Raw genomic sequence first — 21301 nt, forward strand, 5'->3', positions numbered from 1 at the left:
CTTTATTGCTGTAAAACGCGACAGGGATGGTTCCACGGGTACCAGTTTGCAACGGACTGGGAAACACGTTGGGAGGACTCGCGCAGCCAGGCAGAACAGACCGGGTTTCAGGAACAGTTTGAAGTGCATCTTTTCCAAACGCAGAGTGAGACAGATCTCCTCTCCCTCCAACCACCAATATGTTGTTGGTCATCTGAAAGACCAGTTTCCAGACAGCAACGTCTCATAGGTCTGCTTTAAGAGAGGCTGAATCAGACTAGACCCCTAGCATACGCCTGCCCATTCATCACTTGCTCTCTGAATAGGTGTCCTTCTCCGAGACTACTTCATCCTCTATGATGTTTCTCTTGGAAGAAATTTCTGGTGTCTTGCTACTGAAGAGAAGAAGAAAAGAGGAAGAGATTATATTGTTTCCATCCTGGTTTCTGATGTATTTCTCTTTGCCTTAAATGTGTACCTTTTGATTCTTTTGCCTTAAATTCAGAGTTCCAGGTACTCACCTCATTCGGGGGGCAGTTGTCCTCGTGTCGTCCACCAGGTCAGTGCCGCGGGTCTCAGGCAGCAGGACACAGAGCAGCCCCCCCACCACAGGGGCACTCCCGAAGATGGCCATGGGGATGGCCTGGTGGTACTGGCCCAGGAGGCGGATCAACGGGGCCATGATCCCCGCCACCCGTGCCAACATCGAGCACAGCCCCACGCCGGTCTGCCTGGGGGAGTGAGGGACAGTGGGAGGCACAGGCAGGGCTCGGAGTCCCCTGGGCCACTGTGGGACTGAATGTGGCCATGGGGACAACCAGGCTTTTGCCCCACCACTGCCACCAGCCATGGTGGTGGGAAGCCCCGATACGTGGGGAAACCTCACCTGACGACCGTGGGAAAGAGCTCTGCGGAGTAGACGTAGGAGGTGGAGAAGGAGGCTGAGGCCGTAAACTTGCCGATGATGGCCAGGACGGTGGTCACCACAGGCTGGTCTGAGGGGAGGAGGAGAGACTGCCCCTGTGACCTCCATGGAGAAGGTTCAGTTGGGAACAAAGGTCTCTGCAGTGGGATTTCTGAGGACAGCCCTTTCAAATGGACTTTCCAAACAAATCTGCCACCTAACCCATTGGAAATTATTCCATGCACACCCTTTCCTGAAAGATACTCTTCTGGACAAATGGCAAAGAGAACTCAGATTTCTCCTGAGGCCTTGGGTATTTCCTAAATCCTCAAATGGAGTGAGCCACTGAGCCACTGTAGGTCTTCAGGGATTGCTTGGTTGGAATGATCATGTCCATGAGCTTGAAAGCATCATGGAGCCCCAGCCATGATGGGCTTTCAGCCCATCTTCTTTCCTTCAGCCTTACTCGCAGCACTAGCAGAGCAGCAGGGGGAAAGAATACGGACTGCAGGAATGTGTAGGCAGAAACAGATAAGGAGAGACATTTGCTTTTCCTCTTCATCTAAAGAGAGATATGGTGGCTTTTAAAACACCTCTTTTGCTACACCTTTCTGAGAGGAGGTGGTTGCGTGTAGTAGGGGGATGTGGTGATGTCTAGTGGGTGGTGGTGTCTGAAAGACACTGCCTGCCAAGGGCCAGGAGCTGTGGAAGAACAAAACACATCTCTGAAGGAGAAGAAAGTGAGGTAGAGAGGAAGCCAATACTTTGGGCATGCAGCCCATCAGGTTGTGACACTTGAGGTGGCTCAGCCCCTGAGAGCAAGCACGGGTCTGCAGCCAGCCAGGCTGGGACGACAGGGTCTGAACCAGAACAGAGCTGGCTGGGGCTCTACCAGGCTGTGCTCTTGGATTGGGAACAGGTTGTTCACCTTCAGGGATGCCTGTGATGATCAGGCACATCAGGCCAGACAGCAGCAGGAGAACAGCCTGAGGTTTCTTCCTCCCAAACCACTGCAGCAGGCAAATGCAGGAAGATCGAGCGGCTAACTCCACCACCCCAAAGGCAAGCTGTGTCAAGTAGATGTCCAGACCAAAACTTGTCACATTAAGGCTCAGCCCATAGTAGACAAGGCTGACTGCAAACCTGAAATTCAAGTGAAGTGGAATAGAACAGGTAACCAGATGGGTTTTCCAGGGGTTTATCCTGAAAAGTTACTGTGATGAGATCACACACAGCGTATCTAAACTCCCAGCAATCTCTATTTTGCTTCTAGTCACCACCTGCGACAATTCTGTGGGACGCAGTTAAAATGAGATATAGCAGTATGGAGCCTCATACGCTCAGCAGTGTTTAGACTACACCCAGAACTTCTATGAGGGCACAAAATCACAAGGAACAGGGGTTACCAAAAGCTAGAATTGCTCCAGCCTTTTTCACATAACCCACAGCATCTTGAATAATCAGCTTCTTCTCATGACCTGTCAAGGTAGATCTGGTCCAGTACAGGGAGACAGAAGGATGGCAGGTGAACATACAGACACAAACATGACCCCCAAATATACATGAAGTGAATTTACAGTTCCTGTCAGTCCCCAATCCCTTCTTTCCTTTACCTAAAAGTTTGGAAAGAGAGGACCAGGGGATGTCTTACCAAGTGTATGACATGACTAAGGTCACCTTCCGCAGGTGCTTCTTCCGAAAGAGATCCAGAGTACTCCCAGACTTGGTCTGTGTCTCAGGCTTCAACTTCAAAATGCAGAAAGCCAAAGAGTCAAAGCAGGCAAAGGAAACCCATGGCAAGCTCCTTTTCCATCTGCAGCCAAAGGAAAGCCTCAGATGGACAGGCTTGTGACCCTCAAACTGCTGAGCTGGTCTCCTGCACCTAGGCTCTGCTTGCCCAACACAGTAGTTTGGACTAGTAGTAGGGACTTTGGGGTAGGAATGTCCTTTGGCCATTTATGCATGGAAAAGCACAGACTAAACAGAGATCTTGTTCTCATCCTCAACACTCCTACAGAAAAAAGCCAGGGAAGCATTTGGTTCTTTCCGTATCCCAAGGTGGACTCCAGAAAGCTCCAGGCTGAGCCTCAGCACAAGCCGTGCCTCTTCCCTGACCTTGTCTCTGTATAACGCAGCTGAAGCTGGAGTCACCCACCCACAGCCCATCCCCAAATCATTCCCAGCGGGTGTGGAAAATTGTTTATCAGATGACCTCAAGTCCGGTGGCCGCTACAAACCCAGGCACAGAGCAATGTCTCTGAAGACAACCAGCAGTTCCCCATGCCATTACAGGTACCTGCTCAAGGAGTGCTGGTGGGATGGTGCGCTTGTTGATGGATGCTGCCTTCTGAAGGACCTTCTTCGCTTCTTCTATTCTGCCTTTCGTCACCAGCCACCGAGCTGATTCTGGTAGGACGCTGCCAAAGAGATGAAATCAGGAGATGCTGCTGCAACCAGCTGGATTTCCCCACAGCCCATCTCTCTCTCTCTGGCCACATCCAGCAAGCAATGCACATTACATGTGATGGAAGGGTCTAAGTACCTCTTCAGGTCAGGGTTTCCAGGTCTACATTTAGGCACCAAGGGCCACATTTGAAGACCTGAAGCAAAGCAGCTGCTGCTCTGAGAAGGCCAGTGCGTAGGGAGAGGTGCTGAGCTCTGCAGCAGCCCCTTCATCATCTGCACTCTAATGGGAAGACCCAACCTGCTCGTGAGCTGCTGCCTCCTCACTGCCACCGCTCGCACCCACTGCTGTCATGTCTGCAAGGAGCTCTGCTCTGCTCCTGCTTACCAGATGTAGAAGAAAAGGGCAAACAGTGGAGCAGATCCTGCAATCTCCAACAGCCTCCAGTTGCGAATAGCATAACTAAAGCCTGCCAGAAGCATCTGTCCAACGGCGAAACAACAGTGAGAAATAAGCACTGCCTTTGGCCGGGAGGAGACACCAACCCATTCTGTAGCTGAAAAGAAGAATGAAGGTTCAGGGTCATCCTTTTCAAAACATGCGTGACTATCTTTCAAGTACCTTTTGTTATTGCCTCTTGTGAGGCCACATCTGTCTGCCTTAGGGCAAGGGCATCCTACTCACCTAAGGCCAAGGCTGTAATCAGAATTCCTGACACTGAAGCCCCCACGACACATCTGAAGGCCATGTACACATAGAAATGAGGCACAAAGGCAATTGCTAAACCAAACACGCACTGGAGGAGGATGGAGATCAGAAGGACTGGCCGGCGGCCTATCCTGTGGAGGAAGACGTAAGACACAGTTGATGTCTGGAGAGAGCCCATGGAGATTGGGAAGAGCCCTGATGGAATACATGGTGATTCGGGACCCATTCACACCAGAGGAGATTTGATACCCATGTGAGCAAAGCTTCCCTGTATGTCCCAGGAAGTTACAGGCAGGAAAAGCAGCATCTCCATTTTGGACCAGTCACAGTGCAAGCAAAGGCAAAAGGAGATGCTGTTAAAGGAGCAGGCCCTTGAAGGGCCCCGATGTCCCCTCCCTTGAGAACAGTGAGGATCAGACTGAAACGGATTGTAGTGCTGGTTTCCCTGTGAGGCACCCTGTACACATGCTGTGCCCTTCTCCCTTCCATGTGCCCTGTGTGGCTATGTCTTCTAGGGAGCTGAGATCTTTGGTCTGGATCACCATGAGCTGAGCAGAGCCGTGGGAAGGAGGTGCAAGTGATCTGGTTAACACAGCTAAAAGTGAGTCCAACTCTGTACCCAAAGGTAGGTTTCTGGGATTCCTGGAGACACCGTTGCGTAACCGAGACACCAGTTGTGGCTGGACCTCTGATTCATGAAGGAACTCCCCATAAGGTTGTATCTATCTCCCTCTCTTTTCAACTCTCAGACATCTACAGACATCTCAGGTAGACCCTGATGCCCTAGCTAAGGCAAGGGGTTCAAGTATTACATAGGAGGTGTTTCGTGCTCAGTTCATGGACATTCTGAACCCTCAGCTGGGCTGTTCCTGGGTACTGGACAATAACTCTGGGAAGCTGGCTGTGTCTCCTCACCTGTCACTTAGTGGTCCAAAGATCATGGCTCCTAGGAGAAGCCCTGCCATGTAGATGGACTGGGAGATGTCGTTCAGGTCCTTCCTGTCGCACACCAGATCAAACTGAAGGAAGGAAACACATCTGCTTTTGCTCTTGACAGACCCAAGCTGCTTTCTGAGCGTGGGCAGCTCTTCTGGTCCATGGTGGACCCGGGAGCTGGGTGCCCAATCTCTTGGTCCAGCCTCTGGAGCAGAGCTCCCACTCTCAAGGATATGAATATCCCTGGTGTGCACATAGGACATAAGTCAGAAGTGGAACAGGCATACGAGGTCTCAGCCTGCCTTTTCATCATGGTGCATATCTCGTGAGTCCTGGGATCTGCAGGACTCTCCTCCAGTCCAGGCATCCCTCAGGAAGCCTTCTGGTTGGCAAGTTTTGCTTAAAGTGGGACCTTGGGATAAAAGTCCCAGTAGCTTGCTTCTCTGGCTGCAAAGGCAGGACAGGGTGGAAGGAGGAGGAGGAGGGCAGGAGAGCAGTGCATTATTCTCTGGTAATGGAGGACTGGTGCAGGAGTGGGAAGGGATGGAGCAACTGCTGAGGACCCTCCAGAGAACATGGCTGTGAAATGGACACGGTGATCCAGAGACCCCATGGAGCCTTTGAAAATGCTGGGGGCTGGACTCTCTCCTCTGGTTTCAGATCAGAGGAAGGTACCTGTGAGAAAGTGCTGGAGCTGGGAGTGAGGAAAGAGGGAGGGAGGGAGAGAGGAAGTGATGGAAGGAGAGAGAGAGGGAGCAATGAGGGAAAGTGAGAAAGTAACAGAGGTCAAGAGGGGAAGAAGTTGGGGATGCTGGCAGACAAAGCCCTTGCTTAACTACATGGCCCACAGGATGTCTTGTTGCAACCCTGGAGGTCTCTGCAGGCCTCAGAAATATCAATGCCCAGCCCTTGGAAAGTAAATGTCTTTCACAGAGAAGGTAATGTGGAGTGTCAGGCAGAAGAATAAGGGAAAGTGTGGCAAGGAGACCCAAAATGTCCTTCACAGTAAGTTATATCATGGGTTCAAGAGCCTGGATGTTGGAAAGGAGAGGGATGGTGGGCAGAGCACGTACTGGACTCACACCCCCACCATCTCTGCCTGTGGCCCCCCTGGGCCACATGGTCTTCCTGCACATAGCCTCCCAAGGATTACAACAGTGATTGTGTGATGGAGCCAAGGTCCACCAGTGCCTGGTGTAAATCTCAGCCTGACTGTATCACAGCTGGCACTGGCTAATCAAGCTACAGGAGAGGATATGCCCATCCCATCCCTTCCACATCCCCAGCATGTCAAAAGGCAATTACAGACCTCAGTCAGCAGGGATGGTGCTTCTGCTGAGGGGTACACCCAGCCACTGCTGCACTTCTCTGTGGAGTTCAGGCCATATGTCACGATGGAGTCAAAGTCCCAGTCCACGGGCGAGTACATGAAGCACTGCTCGTACTCCCCATCTGCATCCCGGGGCAGGGTGAGGTTCAGCTGCTCTTCTTCCGTCAGGTTGGGGTTGATGGCAAGGATCCAGCTGGTGTTACAGTGATGAGGCACATCCACAACCATGAAAACTTGGGCAAACATTTGGAAAGGACTAAGAAGTAGTGGGAGGGAGAGGAACAGTACCAGCAATTTCTGATATAGCCCAAACTCCCCCAAAGCACTTACAAATTCTCCAAACTCGGCCATGGCGACTAGCTCTGTGGCCAGGCTGCACCGGGGCACATCGTTGCTTAAATAGGTGAACATTAATGTTTAAACTGTGTGAGCACTAAACCCCTAATCAGATGTGATAAAATGAGCACTCGTGTCAGCAGGTTCATCCATTAGGGTGATATACTGCAGTTCTCCAGAGTGCACTTTGTCACCTGCCATTCCCTCCCTGTTCTTGGGGCCAGAACAAAGGTGCCAGAGCATTGCCACTCTTGGGGACAGTGTGAGGACAGCTTGTCTTGTCCCAGCATGGAGCATCTCCCTGAGCCTCTTGAAGGCAGCTGTGCCGCAGCACAAGGTTTTTGTCCAAGATATGAGACACTTTTTGCAAGGGTGTGTAGTGATAGGAGAAGTGACAGTGGATTTAAAATGAAAGAGGGTAGATTTTGATCATAGAATCATAGAATGGTTTGGGTTGGAAGAGACTTTAAAGATTATCTAGTTCCAACCTCCTGCCATGGCCAGGGACACCTTCCACTACATCAGGTTGCTTAATGCCTCATCCAACCTGGCCTTGAACATGTCCAGGGATAGGGCAGCCACAACTTCTCTGGGTGACCTGTTCCAGTTTTTCACCACCCTCATAGTAAAAGATTTCTTCCCTATATCTAATTTAAGTCTCCCCTCCTTCAGTTTCAAGCCATTGCCCCTTGTTCTGTCACTACGCACCTTTGTAAAAAGCCCCTCTCCAGCTTTTTTGTACCTTTAGGTACTGGAAGACTGCTCTAAGGTATCCCCAGAGCCTTCTCTTCTCCAGGTTGAACAACCTCAGGGGGATAAGAAATGACACCAGCTTGACTTTGCCCGAGGTTCTGATGTCACTTGAAAAGCAGTTTGACTTGATTTCTGCTGCATGTCTGAGCTGCTTCCTGGACAGACTCCCTGAGTGGTTTATATCTTTGTTCCTGAGAACTGGAAAGCCAGATTGCCCTAGATATATGAAATTCGGTGTGTAATTTGGCAAAGGTCTCGTGGCTGGTTTCATCAGAGTGATAAGGACAGGTCACTAGGCACAGAATTGCTCACTTCATGTCTCCTCTCAGATTCTTTGTCCTTCACTCTCAACCCAAATAGAATGTCTGAGCCTCCAGCAAAGTTACTGAAGGATCATACAAGTCTGGGTTGATGTTTCATGAGTGGGTACAGCACTGTCATGCTTATGGAAGTGGGAACAGAGGTAGAAGATAGGATTTTAAAACATCATCTTCTAAGCTGGGGTGGGAGAGAGAGGCCATGTTGGTTAATGCTACCAGGAGTGAAGGAAGAGAGGAGTAAATGTTACTTAGAGTTGTGTAGGTTTGCACCAGCAATGTGCATGTATCATGTGCACACACCACACAGCCAAACACGTCACTGGACTCTGGATCCACGTCCTTGGATGAGAGGATTTGCTATTATTCTGAGACATACCTTGAACAGGGGATTGGGCTAATAAACCTCCAGAGGTTCCTTTTTACCCTAAATCCATCTCTGGCCATGTTGTGGGATGACTTTGCCAAGGAGATCTGCTGTGGCAGAGGCATTTTGACCCCATCCTGCTGAACAGAGAGTAGGTACCTTTTCCATCAGCATGTGACAAGCTGAAGTCTTCAAGCTTACCCTGTTATGTGTGGCTCATGGTCTTCCCTCCCACTTCTCAGCCACTAGCATCTCCTGTGGCAAAGAGGTCAGATTTTGACTGTAAAAACTCCTTGGAGGGGGGACTCAGACGTGACTGCAGTCTCATGCAGTAATGCAGATGTGACTTCTGGAGGGTCTTCTTCCTAACGTCACAAGAGAGGCTCTTCTGAAGCCCCGGGAAAGCATTGGTCCACTGTGGTAAACTCCGTCACCCTAAGATGGCACTTCTCATAGAAAGACATTGTTCTTATGACTGTCATCATCATCTGAGGTTGAGTGGGTCAGTCCTGCATGGTGGAGATCTCCCAGCGACAAAGGCCCTGCAAACCTGTTTCCTGAAGCCCCACTGCTAAGGTTTCTGTGCTTATTTCTCTCTGGCCAACATTTTTGTCCAGCTGGATTACTAGTGTTTGCAAAGCCTCTCAAAAATGGAAAAGCCTCTGTCAGCTGCCCATCCGGGAGGCTGGGGGGGCATCCCTCTGTCTCCCCCCTCTCTTCAGTGTAGGTCCAGCTTCCGTTTGGGCTCCTTTGTTTCCATCTTAAATAAGGCATTCCCAGAGACGATGACTGGCTCAGCCCTGGCCTGAGGGGATGGGGATTCGACCTGGCCGGAGGCCCGTCTGACCAGTTTTGGAGCCGGGGAAGTTTTTCTCACAGCTACTGACAGGGTCTATCTCTGCGGCCCCTCCCCTGCTACCAAAACCCCATCACATAAACCCAGCACAGGCGGACAGCAGGAAAGCCTGAACATCCATGTACATATGTCAAGGATTAGGAGAAGAGAGAGGGAGCATCCAAAAGAGTCGTTCAGAAAGAAGTACCTTTGCCTGGGTTGGAGGGCTGGTGTGGACAGTAAGGCATTGAAGCACTAATTCATGGACTTGGCTTTTCTCTTATACAGCTCTGGAGATCAGGAGAGACTGTGGTTGGAGACCCATTTGGACACCCACATGTTGGGGTGAATTGCGACCAGAATGGATTCGTACCCACCAGCTGTGATGCTTCTGCATTTTCCCTCTTCCTTTTAGTGCTGGCAGGGAGAGGTCAGGTTTATGGGTGTCATGTGCTAGTGACAACTTGGTCTGTGATGTCAATCAGACCGTCTTCAGCATGGGTAACTGGCCGCCCCCTTCCCACTGGCTTCAGGGAAAGATGCTTAATCCCTGCAATCTTTTACATCTCGTTTCTCCATCTCTAAACAAAGCTTGACCAGGTTTCAGGCAAGACTGTGAGATGGCAGCACCTCTGTCCCAAGTCTCTTGCCCCATCCCAAGATGAGACCGACTTCACCATCTAATAAGTCATGTAACTTTCATGGACATCTCTCTTTTCCCTGATTCATGTTGATTGAACAGCTTTGCAGCAGATGCAGTCGTTAAGCAGCTTTATTCCACCAGCAGGTCTGACACAGCCAGGGTTCTTTCAGAGCTGGTGAGGCAGGAAGTTTTTTTTTTATTTATTTTATTTCAAAAATTAATTATTTTAACACCCTCATTTTTTTTTTTTTCACACAGTTGATTAAAAACAGGTGAAGTGATATGCTCCATGATCCTTTTCATAAGACATCTGTTCTCGCTTTGGCCCTCTGAGGTTTCTAGCGAGCTTGTTTATCATCAGTATAATTGTTAACTTATATAACATTTATGTCATGGCAGCAAAGGGCAGTTGGGCAGGGCCAGAGTGCAACTGCACAGGGAGAGCAGATATAGCCATGTTCCCATGCCCCAAGACTTCAAGAGACCTGAGTTCCCTTTCCTTCTCTGCGCTTCTGACTAGGTGACCTTGGCAAGGTCATTTCACTTAGCTTTGCTTGTCATTGTACGATGAGGCTAATGATGGTGACCTCCTACGTGAAGAAATTTTGCAGTCTGCTGAAGGGAAAATATAATGAGGGCAGTGAGATATCATTAGCATTAAGTGTAGGAAGGCCATATGGTGAAAAGGTGTGTGATGTTTTGGGTTGGATTCATCTCTGCATGTCTAACTGCAGTTGTCTATATGTGAAATAGGTACCTCAGGTTGCACTGTGGTTAGTGGAGATGGACTGACACATTTAATAGAGAGCTGTTAGCTTTTTGAATGCAGTTGTCTGGTTTAGGGTGGGCTGAATCACTCCCCAGGCTGCACTGACTGTACTTGCTAATTCTTCATTGACTTTGATGTGGGCTTAAACATCTGGTTTACATTGAAATGCTAACACTGTGGATACCTAAACCGAATTTGGAGACAAATCTTCACCCTTCCCCTACTCAGCTTTGCCTTTGCCCATTGCATTTGACTTGTGCACTTGTGGCCAAGGATTTGTTTCCTTTCTGATAATGGCATTCTCTTCTCATTTGAGTTTCTAGTTCTTGATTAGCTTGTTGCTCATGACTGCTTGCTGATTGGACCTCTTTAGAGGTGTCTCTCCCTTCTGTCATGCAAATAGTGGCCACACAGGCATTCTCTGAGGGACCTCAGCAGTAGATTGTGCAGAAGATCCCCTCTGGATACAGAGAACAGGGTGCTGGTCAGTCTCTCCTTAGAGATGCCTCACAGTGAAACCATTCTTGCAATGTTCTTTTTTGGGAACTGAGCACTGACCCGCTATGACCAGGATAGAGAACTTCAATTTAATTTCTTAAGCCATTTTAATAAATCAGCTGAATTTGTCTTGTGCCAAAGGAGTGAGGGATTTCTAAATGGATTTTGTGCATCAATGTTTATCCCGTATCAGCTAACTTGTGCTGCAGGGGTGATTGCTTTCTCATCTTCTTTTTTGCAACTATATGAAGGACTCTTGGTCTAAAGGCCATCATTTAAGACATTCCGGTCTGCAGAGGAATGACTTTCATAAGCTTCTTCAACTCCTGATGTTTTTCTGCTCCTGTTCATTTTTTCAGGAGCCTCCTGGGCCATTTTGACTGAATCAACATTGAAAGGATCAAAGACACCCTGATTAAGGGTTTCAGAAACATGGCTGGTGAACGTATACATTGGGGGAAAATAGCCTTCTTGTGTAGAGAGATGCTTGCTTGTTGAGCCTTCGGTGCTGAGACTCAACCCAAATGTATCTTCTGCAGCCTTTAGATCTTGGTGCTGTGGATCTAACTGCTGCAGCAGTGCACAGCTCTGAATCCCTTCCAGATCTCTAGGAATAATCTCATCCTGTCCACCAAGAAGTGAGAGGCTGGAGGTGTCCCACAGCACTAGTGGGGCATTTGATTCTGCTGGGATTTCACGACACAATTCTGAAGGATTTGGGTCAAAGCAAGGTAGAGTTTCTGCCTCTGAATTTTGCAAGTCTGAATTTGGGATTTTACTTGCTATGCTGGGAAAATCTTGTCCTCCAGAAAAGAACAAGTTGTTGTCCTCCAGAAAATCCACATTGTCTAACTGAAGCTCAGCTTCCTTAGGTAACTTTTCTGAATTGCCTGGTGAAAAAAATATCCCATCCTCTATAACTATGTCCTGGACATCCATACTCAACAGGTTCTGAATTTCTAGTAGATGAGCATCATGATGATTTCCTTCCCTGATGAGATTTTTGCTGTTATCAGCTGCAGGCATAAGATCTGGAGGAGGATGCAGAGAGTTTGTTCCACCTTCCGAGGTTACTGCAACTTCTTTCTGATTTTCTTGTGCTGGCACAGGAGAGGGCCAACAGCTGTCCTGCTGCTGCTGAACCTGATTATTTGAAGTCAGTTGGTCATGGATGTCAAGTTCAGTTCTCTCACGTTTATCATCACACAAAATGCTTGCACCAGGATCTAACAACAGGACATCCATCTCCTTGCCCTCAGTAGAGTCTGAGCAGCTTCCAGAGCTCTCCTGGATAGGTTTAGGGGTGACCTCTGCCTTCCCTGGCTGTGGCAGCTTTTTGTTCTTGGAGGCCTTTTGTTTTGCTTGGCTGGAGATGCTGAGGAGGCCCTGGGGCTTTTCCTGCCTGTCTTCAGTATTTGTTTGTTCTGTGGATCTTGCAGGATTTTCTTGCTGACTCTGTTTCTTCTCTGAGGAATAACTGAGCAAAGCGACATGGGCTGACTGGGGCTTAGTGGGTTTCCTTTGGGTTGTTGTTTCCTTCTTGAGAGTGCTGCCTTTGTCTTCAGAACCAAAAAGCATAGTGAAGGGGTTTTTCCCAAGCCTGAAACCTTTAGCGAGCATCTTTCTGCAGGCTTGACTGCTTCTGACCTCTTTGCTCTGGGCATCAGGCCTTGATGTACACACAGTGCTTTTCCCTGGGAATTTCAGATCCATTTTTTCTTCTTCCACTGGATGACTTCCAGATTTGCCCAAGGGTATATTTGTTTTGGAAGAGTCTAATGTCTTGGTTGACTGCTCAGAGGTGTGAAAGATGTTTCCATTAAGAACTTCCCTGAGATCCTTCAACCTGGAGTTGTTGACTTCATCATGGGAGGGCGAAGTGGCACAGGTTCCTTTCAGAGATGTGTCTGCTGACACTAGAAAATCCTTGCCGAGTGGTTTTACATCATGTTGCAAAATATCCTCATGAGGGTTAGTAATCAGTGGGCCATATGTGGTCTGAGCTTCTGTTTCTTGCAGGTAGGACACGCTATGGTCATCTGTCATCTCTGGCAAACCAGGTGAAGAGACTCTTTTCTTTTCTGCTTTCTTTTCCTGAGATGTATGCTCAGGACTGGGTTCTTCCAGAAACCCTGATGTATTTACAGGTTTCAGTTCTGTCTTCTCAAACTCTTCCCCTTTGCTCTCAATCTCAGGCAAATGACTTATGCTGGATGGCTGCGTATTTTCGCCTGCAGTTACTGATATCTGCTTCCCAGGGAGCTCATTGGTCTTTGCCTTTGATTTCTCATTCACCAGCTCAGTGATCTCAGGTGATGCACTGAACCCTCCTGGCTCAAAGGATCCCAAAGCTACGGAAGGAGTCCCTGACACACCAGAAAGAGGGAGGGCTTTGTGTTCAGCTTTGCATTCAGGGGCATCAACATCCTCAGCTCCACATTTTAGCTCCGTACCTGTAGTGTCTCTCGTTTCAGGCTCTCCTGGCACATGGATGGGCTGTGGGCTGCTCCTTCTCTCTCCAAGATGATGCTTGTCTCCTGCAGTAGATGAGGTGGCTGTGGTCAGTTCAGGCTTGTCATTTGTCATTGCAGGCGTTGCGTCTCCTTCATTGGATGTGCTTAGAGACACACAGAACTCATTTTCCTTCACTGGGAGCTCTGTAGCAGAGAGGGTGCAGCCCTCTCTGCCCCGCAGGTACCTCCAGTTAGTAGGTTTAGTGCTTTGATGTGTGGCGTGGTGGACAACGAGCGAGCCGTGAGGCAGGGATTTCACAGGTTCCAGGACTAGAGTGGAGGAGACAGAGGTAGATCCTCTCTTCAGGTGGGCTTTGCCCTCCTGGATTGCAGCCACTCGCTGGGACACTTTGCCCCCTCTCTTCCTTTTGGGCATGTCTCCATCCCCAATCTTTTCACCCTCTCTCTGTTCTCCATTCTTGGGCCGGGAACATGCCTGCTCTTTTTGCTTGGCATAGGTGACACCAGGTAAGAAGCTTCCTTTCTCCACTGCTGCCTCCACTGCTGATTTTCCCTTCTGACCCCTGAGCATCATCCTGCCCACCCTGCTGCCCGCAGCCTGGTAGGTTTGCAGGCTCAGTGTGGGCTTTTTCCAAGAACATGCTCCCTTTCCAGCTTTTCCATCTACAGCCAACAAAGCTGTTTCTGAAGGCGTCCAGCCCATTCCAAGCTTGTTCCCTAAGAGGACAGACCTGCTGTTCAGCTCTCGCCTGGGCTCAGCTGGCTGCCAGCTGCACCGCCCATTGAAGGATGTGGTTTTCTCTCTTGTTTCATTCTCCTTTTTGGCCTTGTTATACCAGTCCTGGGGCTGTGGTCCTCTGCTTAGCATTGCCACTTGCCGAACCTGATGGTCTCCTAGCCAGTGCTTCAGCCTTTCCATCTCGCTTCTGCTTTTAGCTCCAGCCATCTGCTTGTAGTGGACTTGGCAGTAAAACACCCCATGGAGGGCAGCATAGTTTTGCAAGCTGGAAAACATGTATTGGCATAGCTGTTAGAGACTGTGTGGGAGGGAAGGATTAACAGTAGCACTGATGGACAGGTTTTCAGCAAAATTGTTTTTCAGTGGAAACTGTTGGGGAAGGGAAGGTGTCTGAAGAATGAAACCTTTCAAAAGTAAGGTCTGTTTTCTGAGGATATGTTTGATTTTTCTTTCAAAACCTGAAATGTGAAAAATTAGACATTTCCTTGCAATACTTCTGGGAGCTGTAATCCCGGTTATGTGTAATCTCTTTCTCATTTACAGGCCAGGCTTCACACCAGCACTTTATCTCTCCCCCCTATATGCACAGCATGGACCATATGGGCAAAGCAACTGTGCAGGGCTCCCATGATACAACAACTGCATGATGGGAGAATGCATCTGTACAGCTGGGGGGCCAAGAGGATGCCTCACAGACAAGGACCAGGGTGTCTTGGTGACTGACAAGCTGAAAACAAGCCAGCAGTGTGCCCTTGTGACAGAGAAGCCAACTACATCTCAGACTGCATTAGCAAGAGTCCAGCCAGCTGGTCAAGAGAAGTGACCGTTCCTCTGCATTTGGCACTTGTAGGACTACATGTGGAGTCCTTTGTCCAGTTTTGGGCTTCTCAGTGCAAGAAAACTATTGACATACTGGAAGGGATCCAGCAAAGGGTCATTAAGGTAGGTGGTCAAAGGCCTGGAACGTGTCATCTGAGAAGAGGCTGAGAGCTGGATCAGTGAGGTCTTATAAGGAGAAGATTAAGAAGGAGGGACTCATTGCTGTGTCTAGCTATTTTATAGGAGGTTATAGACAAGACAAGGCTGGAGTGCTCTTGGAGGTGGACAGTGATTGGATAAGAGACAATGGGAACAAGTTGTAACATGGGAAACTATGATGAGATATAAGAAAAAACCTTTTCACTGGTGGTTGAATCTTGAAAGAGGGGCTCCAACTGAGAGGCTGTGGAATCTCCATCCGTGGAACCATTCACATCTCTCCTGGACATCATCCTGAGCTACCCGTACTCCTTGGACCCAGAGAAGGCAGGGTGGAGACTTCCAGAGATACTTTCCAACCTACCTGACTTCATGAACATGTGAGGCACCCAAATGAGTCCTCCAATTAAATTCCATATCCATATTCCCAAATTGAAAATATTTCTTTTCTTTTCAGCTCACCTGTGTACCACCATGTAGATTCCTGATCCACAGGTGTCTACAAGGTGATCAGTCTTCAGACTCTAGTGACGAAGAGGCAGATTGTATTAGGGAAACTGCCTGCCCTTCCTCATTTCCTGAAGCCTACCCTGTCGGAATTACCCTTGGACTATTATAATGGAAACTACTCGGACATCTCTTAAAAATAAAGGCACCTGAGTCCTACCACTCACCTCAGCTTCCTCCTGCAGACCTGGCAGCAGAAACATGAGCGGTGCACACAGACTTTGTCAGTGACCACACGCTCCATGGAGTAGACAGACTGCTGGCATGAGGCACACACTTCTTGCAACATGGTCTGAAGAAGAAGGAGAAAACGAAGTTAAATAACTCTGAATCATGACCACTTGGAAATGCATCTGCCAGCTAATTTGCTGGATCTTCTGCTTGTGTTGGATTTTCTTGTTCATGTTCTTTTGCAGATCTGTTGTGACAGTTCATATTGCTGTCTGACTCAATTTACTTGTCATCTTGGATAGGTCAGCATTAATCTTCAGTCAGGGCAGAAAGACAAGACACCCTTGGACCTCTTGGATGAGAGAAATAATTCATTTGCTTGAGAGCAAATGATTCTCTCAATTGAATCATTTAAAAGCCTTGAATGAGGTAAGAAACATTGTTCAGAGGCTGGGCAACTCCTGAAATCGCTGATACCATATGGCTGCTCACATAAACCACACGATCCAAACCCTAAAAAGGCAGCACATCTCAGCGTTGAAGCTCCCACAGCTCCATAAACCTGATGGCTCACTCCAGTATGTTTACTCTGTGGACTGTATTTTATGCCATGACCTGATTCCTCAAACACCACTTTATGCGAAGAGCCCAGGGAATCTCTCTGGAAAGCATTGCCAATATCGGCTATTTTATTAGTGGAGAGAGAAAGGGAATAAAGAAGCTTGGACATCAGCCTAGCTGCAGAAATAGCTCCAGGTTGTCTGCATGGTCAAGTAATCCAGAGGATACTGGTGGCAATGCAGATATCTCCATGCGCCCCCTTTCACTGTGGTGTGAAGCAGAGGCTCAGCTTACCTGGTGAGTCCACCTGCAAGTCAAATCTGTCCAAAGCCCCAAAAGAAGCACAGCTGAGCCTAACCTAACTCTGACTGACCAGGTCAGTGCTCTGAGTACTGATACACCCTCACATGAGCGCATCTCTGCCTCCTTATTGAGGGTATTTTGCCACGGTTTGATTTGATAAGAGTTATACTGGTGCTTTCCGATCCCACTGGCTTTTTGTCCAGTATGTCCTCACCTTGGTTTGCAGTGTGTCAGCTCAGAGAAAAGGCAAGATTACTTTTGCTCTTACGTGAAGTGAGCCAATTGCCAGATTTTAGCCTTGACCAGAGGAAACATAAAAGGTGTTTCTACATCAGAAAGATGCAGTGTATCTCAAGAGATGAGTTGACAAGGGAACGAGGACCCTGTCTTTTATTTGCAACAGATGTCTGAGGGACCAATTTTTTTGAACTGTTCATTTTGGCTGAATGTACCTGTAAGGTCAAGTCATCTTTGTTTTGCTATGACAACACTTTCAAGAAGAAGAGTTTAATGTCTTCAGTTTTCTTCCCTTTTTCTAGAGGGAAGTATACAAACAAACCCCCAGTCTTTCCTTCAGTTTGTAATGAACTCAGCATACCTCTGCTATTTCGATCCTCCACATAGAAGAAACCATAGCTCTGTAAATGTCTACATATGCAATGGATGTCTAAACTCCCAGTATACTTAGTGGGGGTCCACTTAAGGATATCTAGAAGGTGACACATGTACCCTAAAACAGGCCCAGGTAGTTGGACAAAATTAGTCAGTTAGGCAGGATGAATTTTACCAATGGGACTACAGAACTTTGCTGGTGCCAATGGGAGGACAGTGCTGGTGAAGGTGAAGCAGAAGTATGCTTTCATGAAAAGATAATAGATAGATCCTCCAAGTGGAAAATGGTAGCAGAAACTACATGGGAAGTGATACCATGTCAGCAGGTCTCTCAAAGAGAAGTTGAAGCTCTGCACCTTTGGCATGGATGTCATTTCATTGGAGGGAATGAGCGGGCTATTTGGCAAAGAACAGTGAGTGGTGATGGGCAGCTGCACGAATCCAGCATCATTTGTGACGATGGAGCACAGTGCCTGTCCTGGGGATAATAAATCTCAGCCAACGGATCAACTTTGCTCTATCTGGCAGAACAGATCACAGTTACATCTAGATACTCCTGCAGATGTTTCCTCTGACAGTGATGAGCTCTCATACAGCACAAAGGTGTTGCGTCCTGGCAGAGAAGAGAGTAACTGGTGACATGACTCTGTTGTATAAGAAAAAAATACTTTAATTATGACCAAGGAAGAAAGCAGAGCTGTTTAGCAAACAAACTAGATGTCTCTGCTCTTAGTCAGGAACGAATCCATATACTCCTGGTGTATGTTCCCAAAGTGGGATAATCTTTTATAGGGGATGCAGGTCTCTTGCACCAGGGGTTTTATTTTAAGTGCTCACTGTGTGATGCATTGCAAATACTCTTGCTCTTCAGAGGTATTTTTGTCAGCCCCAGGAATAAGCCTTCCTAATGGTTTGGAAGACAGAGAGGTGATTAGCAGCAATTGAATGGCACTGGGGGCAAGGAAATTATCTTAAGACTTCTGTGAAAAGCAGTTTCAGAGTGTTCCTGGAAGGCTTTTAGTACACTGCTGATTACTGCCATGCTGAAAGTTGCAGCTGGCTTATGGCTTACCAGGTGTTGTCTTTTTCCCTCTCGGTGAATTAAAATCTTTATAGTAGGAGGGGTCAGCCTGAAAATGCCTGTATTATTGATAGATGGAGAAGATGGTGAGCACAAAGCTGTCTGACCTGAGTATCCTCAGAGAGATCAGTGGCTGAAATGGAGCTGGGCAGGGTGCTACTTGATATAGGCACTTCGAGTATGACATATTTCATGTTTACTGCTGCAAAAGTACCGAATTTGTAGCTGAATTTGTCCTTGGACCACTCAAGGAGATATAGTTAAGACAAAGCCATCTGTCCTCTGTCCACTGGTCCAGGTAATTCTCCCAGTCAGTTTGCTCTTGAAAATATCTACCAAGCACCGTGTGAGAATGCAGTGACCGATTAGGGCAAAGAATGGTGAGCAATGTTATGTCTTGTATCCAAAGATCACAGAGTATGACAACTCATTTGGGATTTGAAAGTTTGTATTTGTTCTGCTGGTTTATTATTGCAAGGTCTGAAGCCTGGAGAATGTGAGCTGATCCTTCAGCTTGTATTTGAGTTTCAAATCTTTGCTTTTTTTTTTTTTCTCCTGTTCTTTCAGTGCTTCAAGGAGCCATGTATGGTCCTGAAATAATGCAGCATCTGTCCCCTCATGATATTTAAATTCCTGGCTGATGGAAATACCATGAAAGAAACACAGCTTAAATGATCTCAGTCTCATAAATGGCTCATTGAGGCATTTAGAAATCCTGTAAAACCAGAAACACAAACAATAAGATCAGTATTTTTAAGCACTGGCAGTGCAGGATATTTGGGTTTATGTGAATTCCTGCGGAATCATTTTCATTGCCCAAGCAACCTGTTTGCAGCTTACTAATACTGCTCCGCAGCTGTCCTTAAAAAGAAATGATACAAACATCTGTTATGGGCATCTTGAAACAAGCTAAGATGAGAAACAAACAAGGATAAGAAAGCAGTATTGGAAAAATTTTGAAGAGAAGCTCCAGATGACTAACTCTTCCTTACTTCTGCAATTGGTCCTACTAAAACAATTGGGAAGGTCTAAGCAGTTATTTTTTCTGGTTCCCTGAAACCAGATATGCCCAGTTGATGACGATATGCTCTTCAACCTCAATCTTTGATGTATTCTTTGTTGGAATTGAAAATCATGTTCTTGCTGCTCTTTTGGCATTTCTTACTTTCAGGTTTATGGGGTCCGAGAGGCAAACCAATGAGCTCTGGGTATTTGCCTGGTTTTGGAGGGCAGAAGCAGTACTTCTACCTGGTCTACTACACCTTGAACAAGGTATTGCATGGTGCAACATGACATCTACTATTTAAAAACCTGTCTTTGGACTCAGGGATATAGAGTGGATATAGGACTCTGAAACAGTCCCTTCCTCCTCAGTGTCTTGCTCTTCATTCATCAGTGTGAGCTCATTTTCCTGAGGAAAAATGCAAATATTACATAATATCTTACTGAAATATAGTGATTTTTTTAACGAGGTTACTGTCCTATTTTGCAGAAAGGTAAACAGATGCACTGAGAGATGAGGTGGCTTGCCATAGATCAACTAGAAGGTTTACAGCCAGACCCAGGGTTTGGTAGCCTAAGTCTGAGCCAGGCTGTAGGGCACAGTTCCCTGAGAAACCATCCAGTCACTCTTCAGGTTCCTCACCTTCTCCCACACCGGAAGCAAACTTCTCGCTTGCTTGCCTCACTTCCAAACAGAGGCCACCCTGCAGTGTGACTTGAGGCACAGCACTGAGCAGCGACTGGTTCATCAACTGCCTCTCCTTGTAAGGCGTATGGAGGAATGATACCTCTGCTGCCTTCTCACATGGAGGAAACGGGTACAGGCAAGTGTTCAGATCTTTCTTGGTGTATACATCCTATCCAGTCTCCACACCTATACAGAGTCCTGGATTGGGAGGCATATATCATTTTGGACTCAACTCAGTTTTCAGACAAGAGCTTCAATGCTGCTTGCTGCAGGGCTGTTAATCCACCTACATTGTAAAGATGTAGACTAAATCTCTCCAGTGATTTATAGTGCTTTCACTATGTGATTCAACTGGTTCATTGAGAGACGATTTCTAGGTACTTTGAAAGGAAACAAGCACTGAACAAAAGAAACTCAACCAGACAAAAGTATTTTTAGAGGTAATGTTTACCTTCAGAACGCAGCAATAGAAGTTAAAAAAAAAAAAGCCACAAAATATCTGAAATCTTGAGTTGAGAATGTACAAAACAAAGTCATAATAAAAAGAAAATTGCTTTACAAAGTCTCAAAATTAATTTAAACAGTAAACGTGTGAAAGCATGAAAAATCTAAAATAAGGGTTTTGTATATATTGAATAATAAATTACAATTTGAAAAATAAAGAAAGGAAAGCAGTAACCATTCCGACTCAAGTAGAGAATCTTTCATAGTAACTTTCTTTGGGGGAACGGCGCTGATAATAGCTGTAGGTCTTGGCTTGACAATTGTCAGAACCATTGAGTACTTTCCAGGAACTGATAAATACCTCCCCCAACCCCAACAGTGACCGCAATTTGAGATTTTTTTTTTTTCCTTTTCTTAATGGCTAAGGGAAAACCTATCCAACCCACTCATCAATATGAGCATGTGTATATATGTGTGTTTAGGATGCCCTTCTTGGAAAGTCTGGATTGAAATTAGAAAAAGAAGATAGCATAAAGGTGTTTGTTTGCCAATGACTAGATTGGTTGGTTCTTTAATTGATCCTACCTGTCCTTTCTTCTGCATTAGTTCAGAGAAGCCCAAAACAACACCCTCCACCCTCCACCCCCCAAAACACTCCAGGGGAAAGAAGCTACTCTAAGGCGCCCATGGATGGATTTGTCCTTTGTGCTTCTAACAGTGTCAGGGCTCTGGGTTGTGGTGCAGCACCAAGTCTGGGTTGGCCAGGAGAGGGCTGTTCTTCTCCAGCATCAAGGCAGATTGCATTTGTCCTGTCTGTATGCAAACACCGAGATGATGGCCCTGAGAAGTCCTAAGGGTGTAGATGAATCCCTGCGTGCCATGTGGATAAGCCAGGAGATATTTTTTTTATTGTGGACTTTCTTTTTCATCCTACACAGTTCTTTTTTGCTTTCCAGAATCTC

General features: G+C 47.2%; 1 protein-coding gene across 1 annotated transcript; it reads right to left on the reverse strand.

The window, feature by feature from the left end:
- Positions 1-286: 286 nt before the first annotated feature.
- On the reverse strand, positions 287-6612 carry LOC104372434 (solute carrier family 22 member 13). The gene is made up of 10 exons (XM_009978122.2): positions 6241-6612; positions 4911-5014; positions 3972-4126; positions 3675-3843; positions 3180-3300; positions 2535-2629; positions 1812-2026; positions 866-974; positions 501-710; positions 287-374 (listed from the first exon to the last, which is right to left on the reverse strand). The coding sequence occupies exons 1-10, from the start codon at positions 6610-6612 to the stop codon at positions 287-289; spliced, it is 1638 nt and encodes a 545-aa protein (XP_009976424.2).
- Positions 6613-21301: the final 14689 nt, after the last annotated feature.

Source organism: Tauraco erythrolophus, chromosome 7 (genome assembly GCF_009769465.1).
Source record: "Tauraco erythrolophus isolate bTauEry1 chromosome 7, bTauEry1.pri, whole genome shotgun sequence".
NCBI lineage: Eukaryota > Metazoa > Chordata > Aves > Musophagiformes > Musophagidae > Tauraco > Tauraco erythrolophus.

Bases quoted from the DNA above. Each gene is read 5' to 3' on its own strand.
- LOC104372434 (XM_009978122.2), bottom strand. From the start codon at position 6,612: ATGGCCGAGTTTGGAGAATTTGTAAGTGCTTTGGGGGAGTTTGGGCTA. The intron at 711-865 runs GTGAGGTTTCCC...TCACTCCCCCAG, and splicing joins CTCTTTCCCACGGTCGTCAG to GCAGACCGGCGTGGGGCTGT. The intron at 375-500 runs GTGAGTACCTGG...TCTTCTCTTCAG, and splicing joins ACAACTGCCCCCCGAATGAG to TAGCAAGACACCAGAAATTT.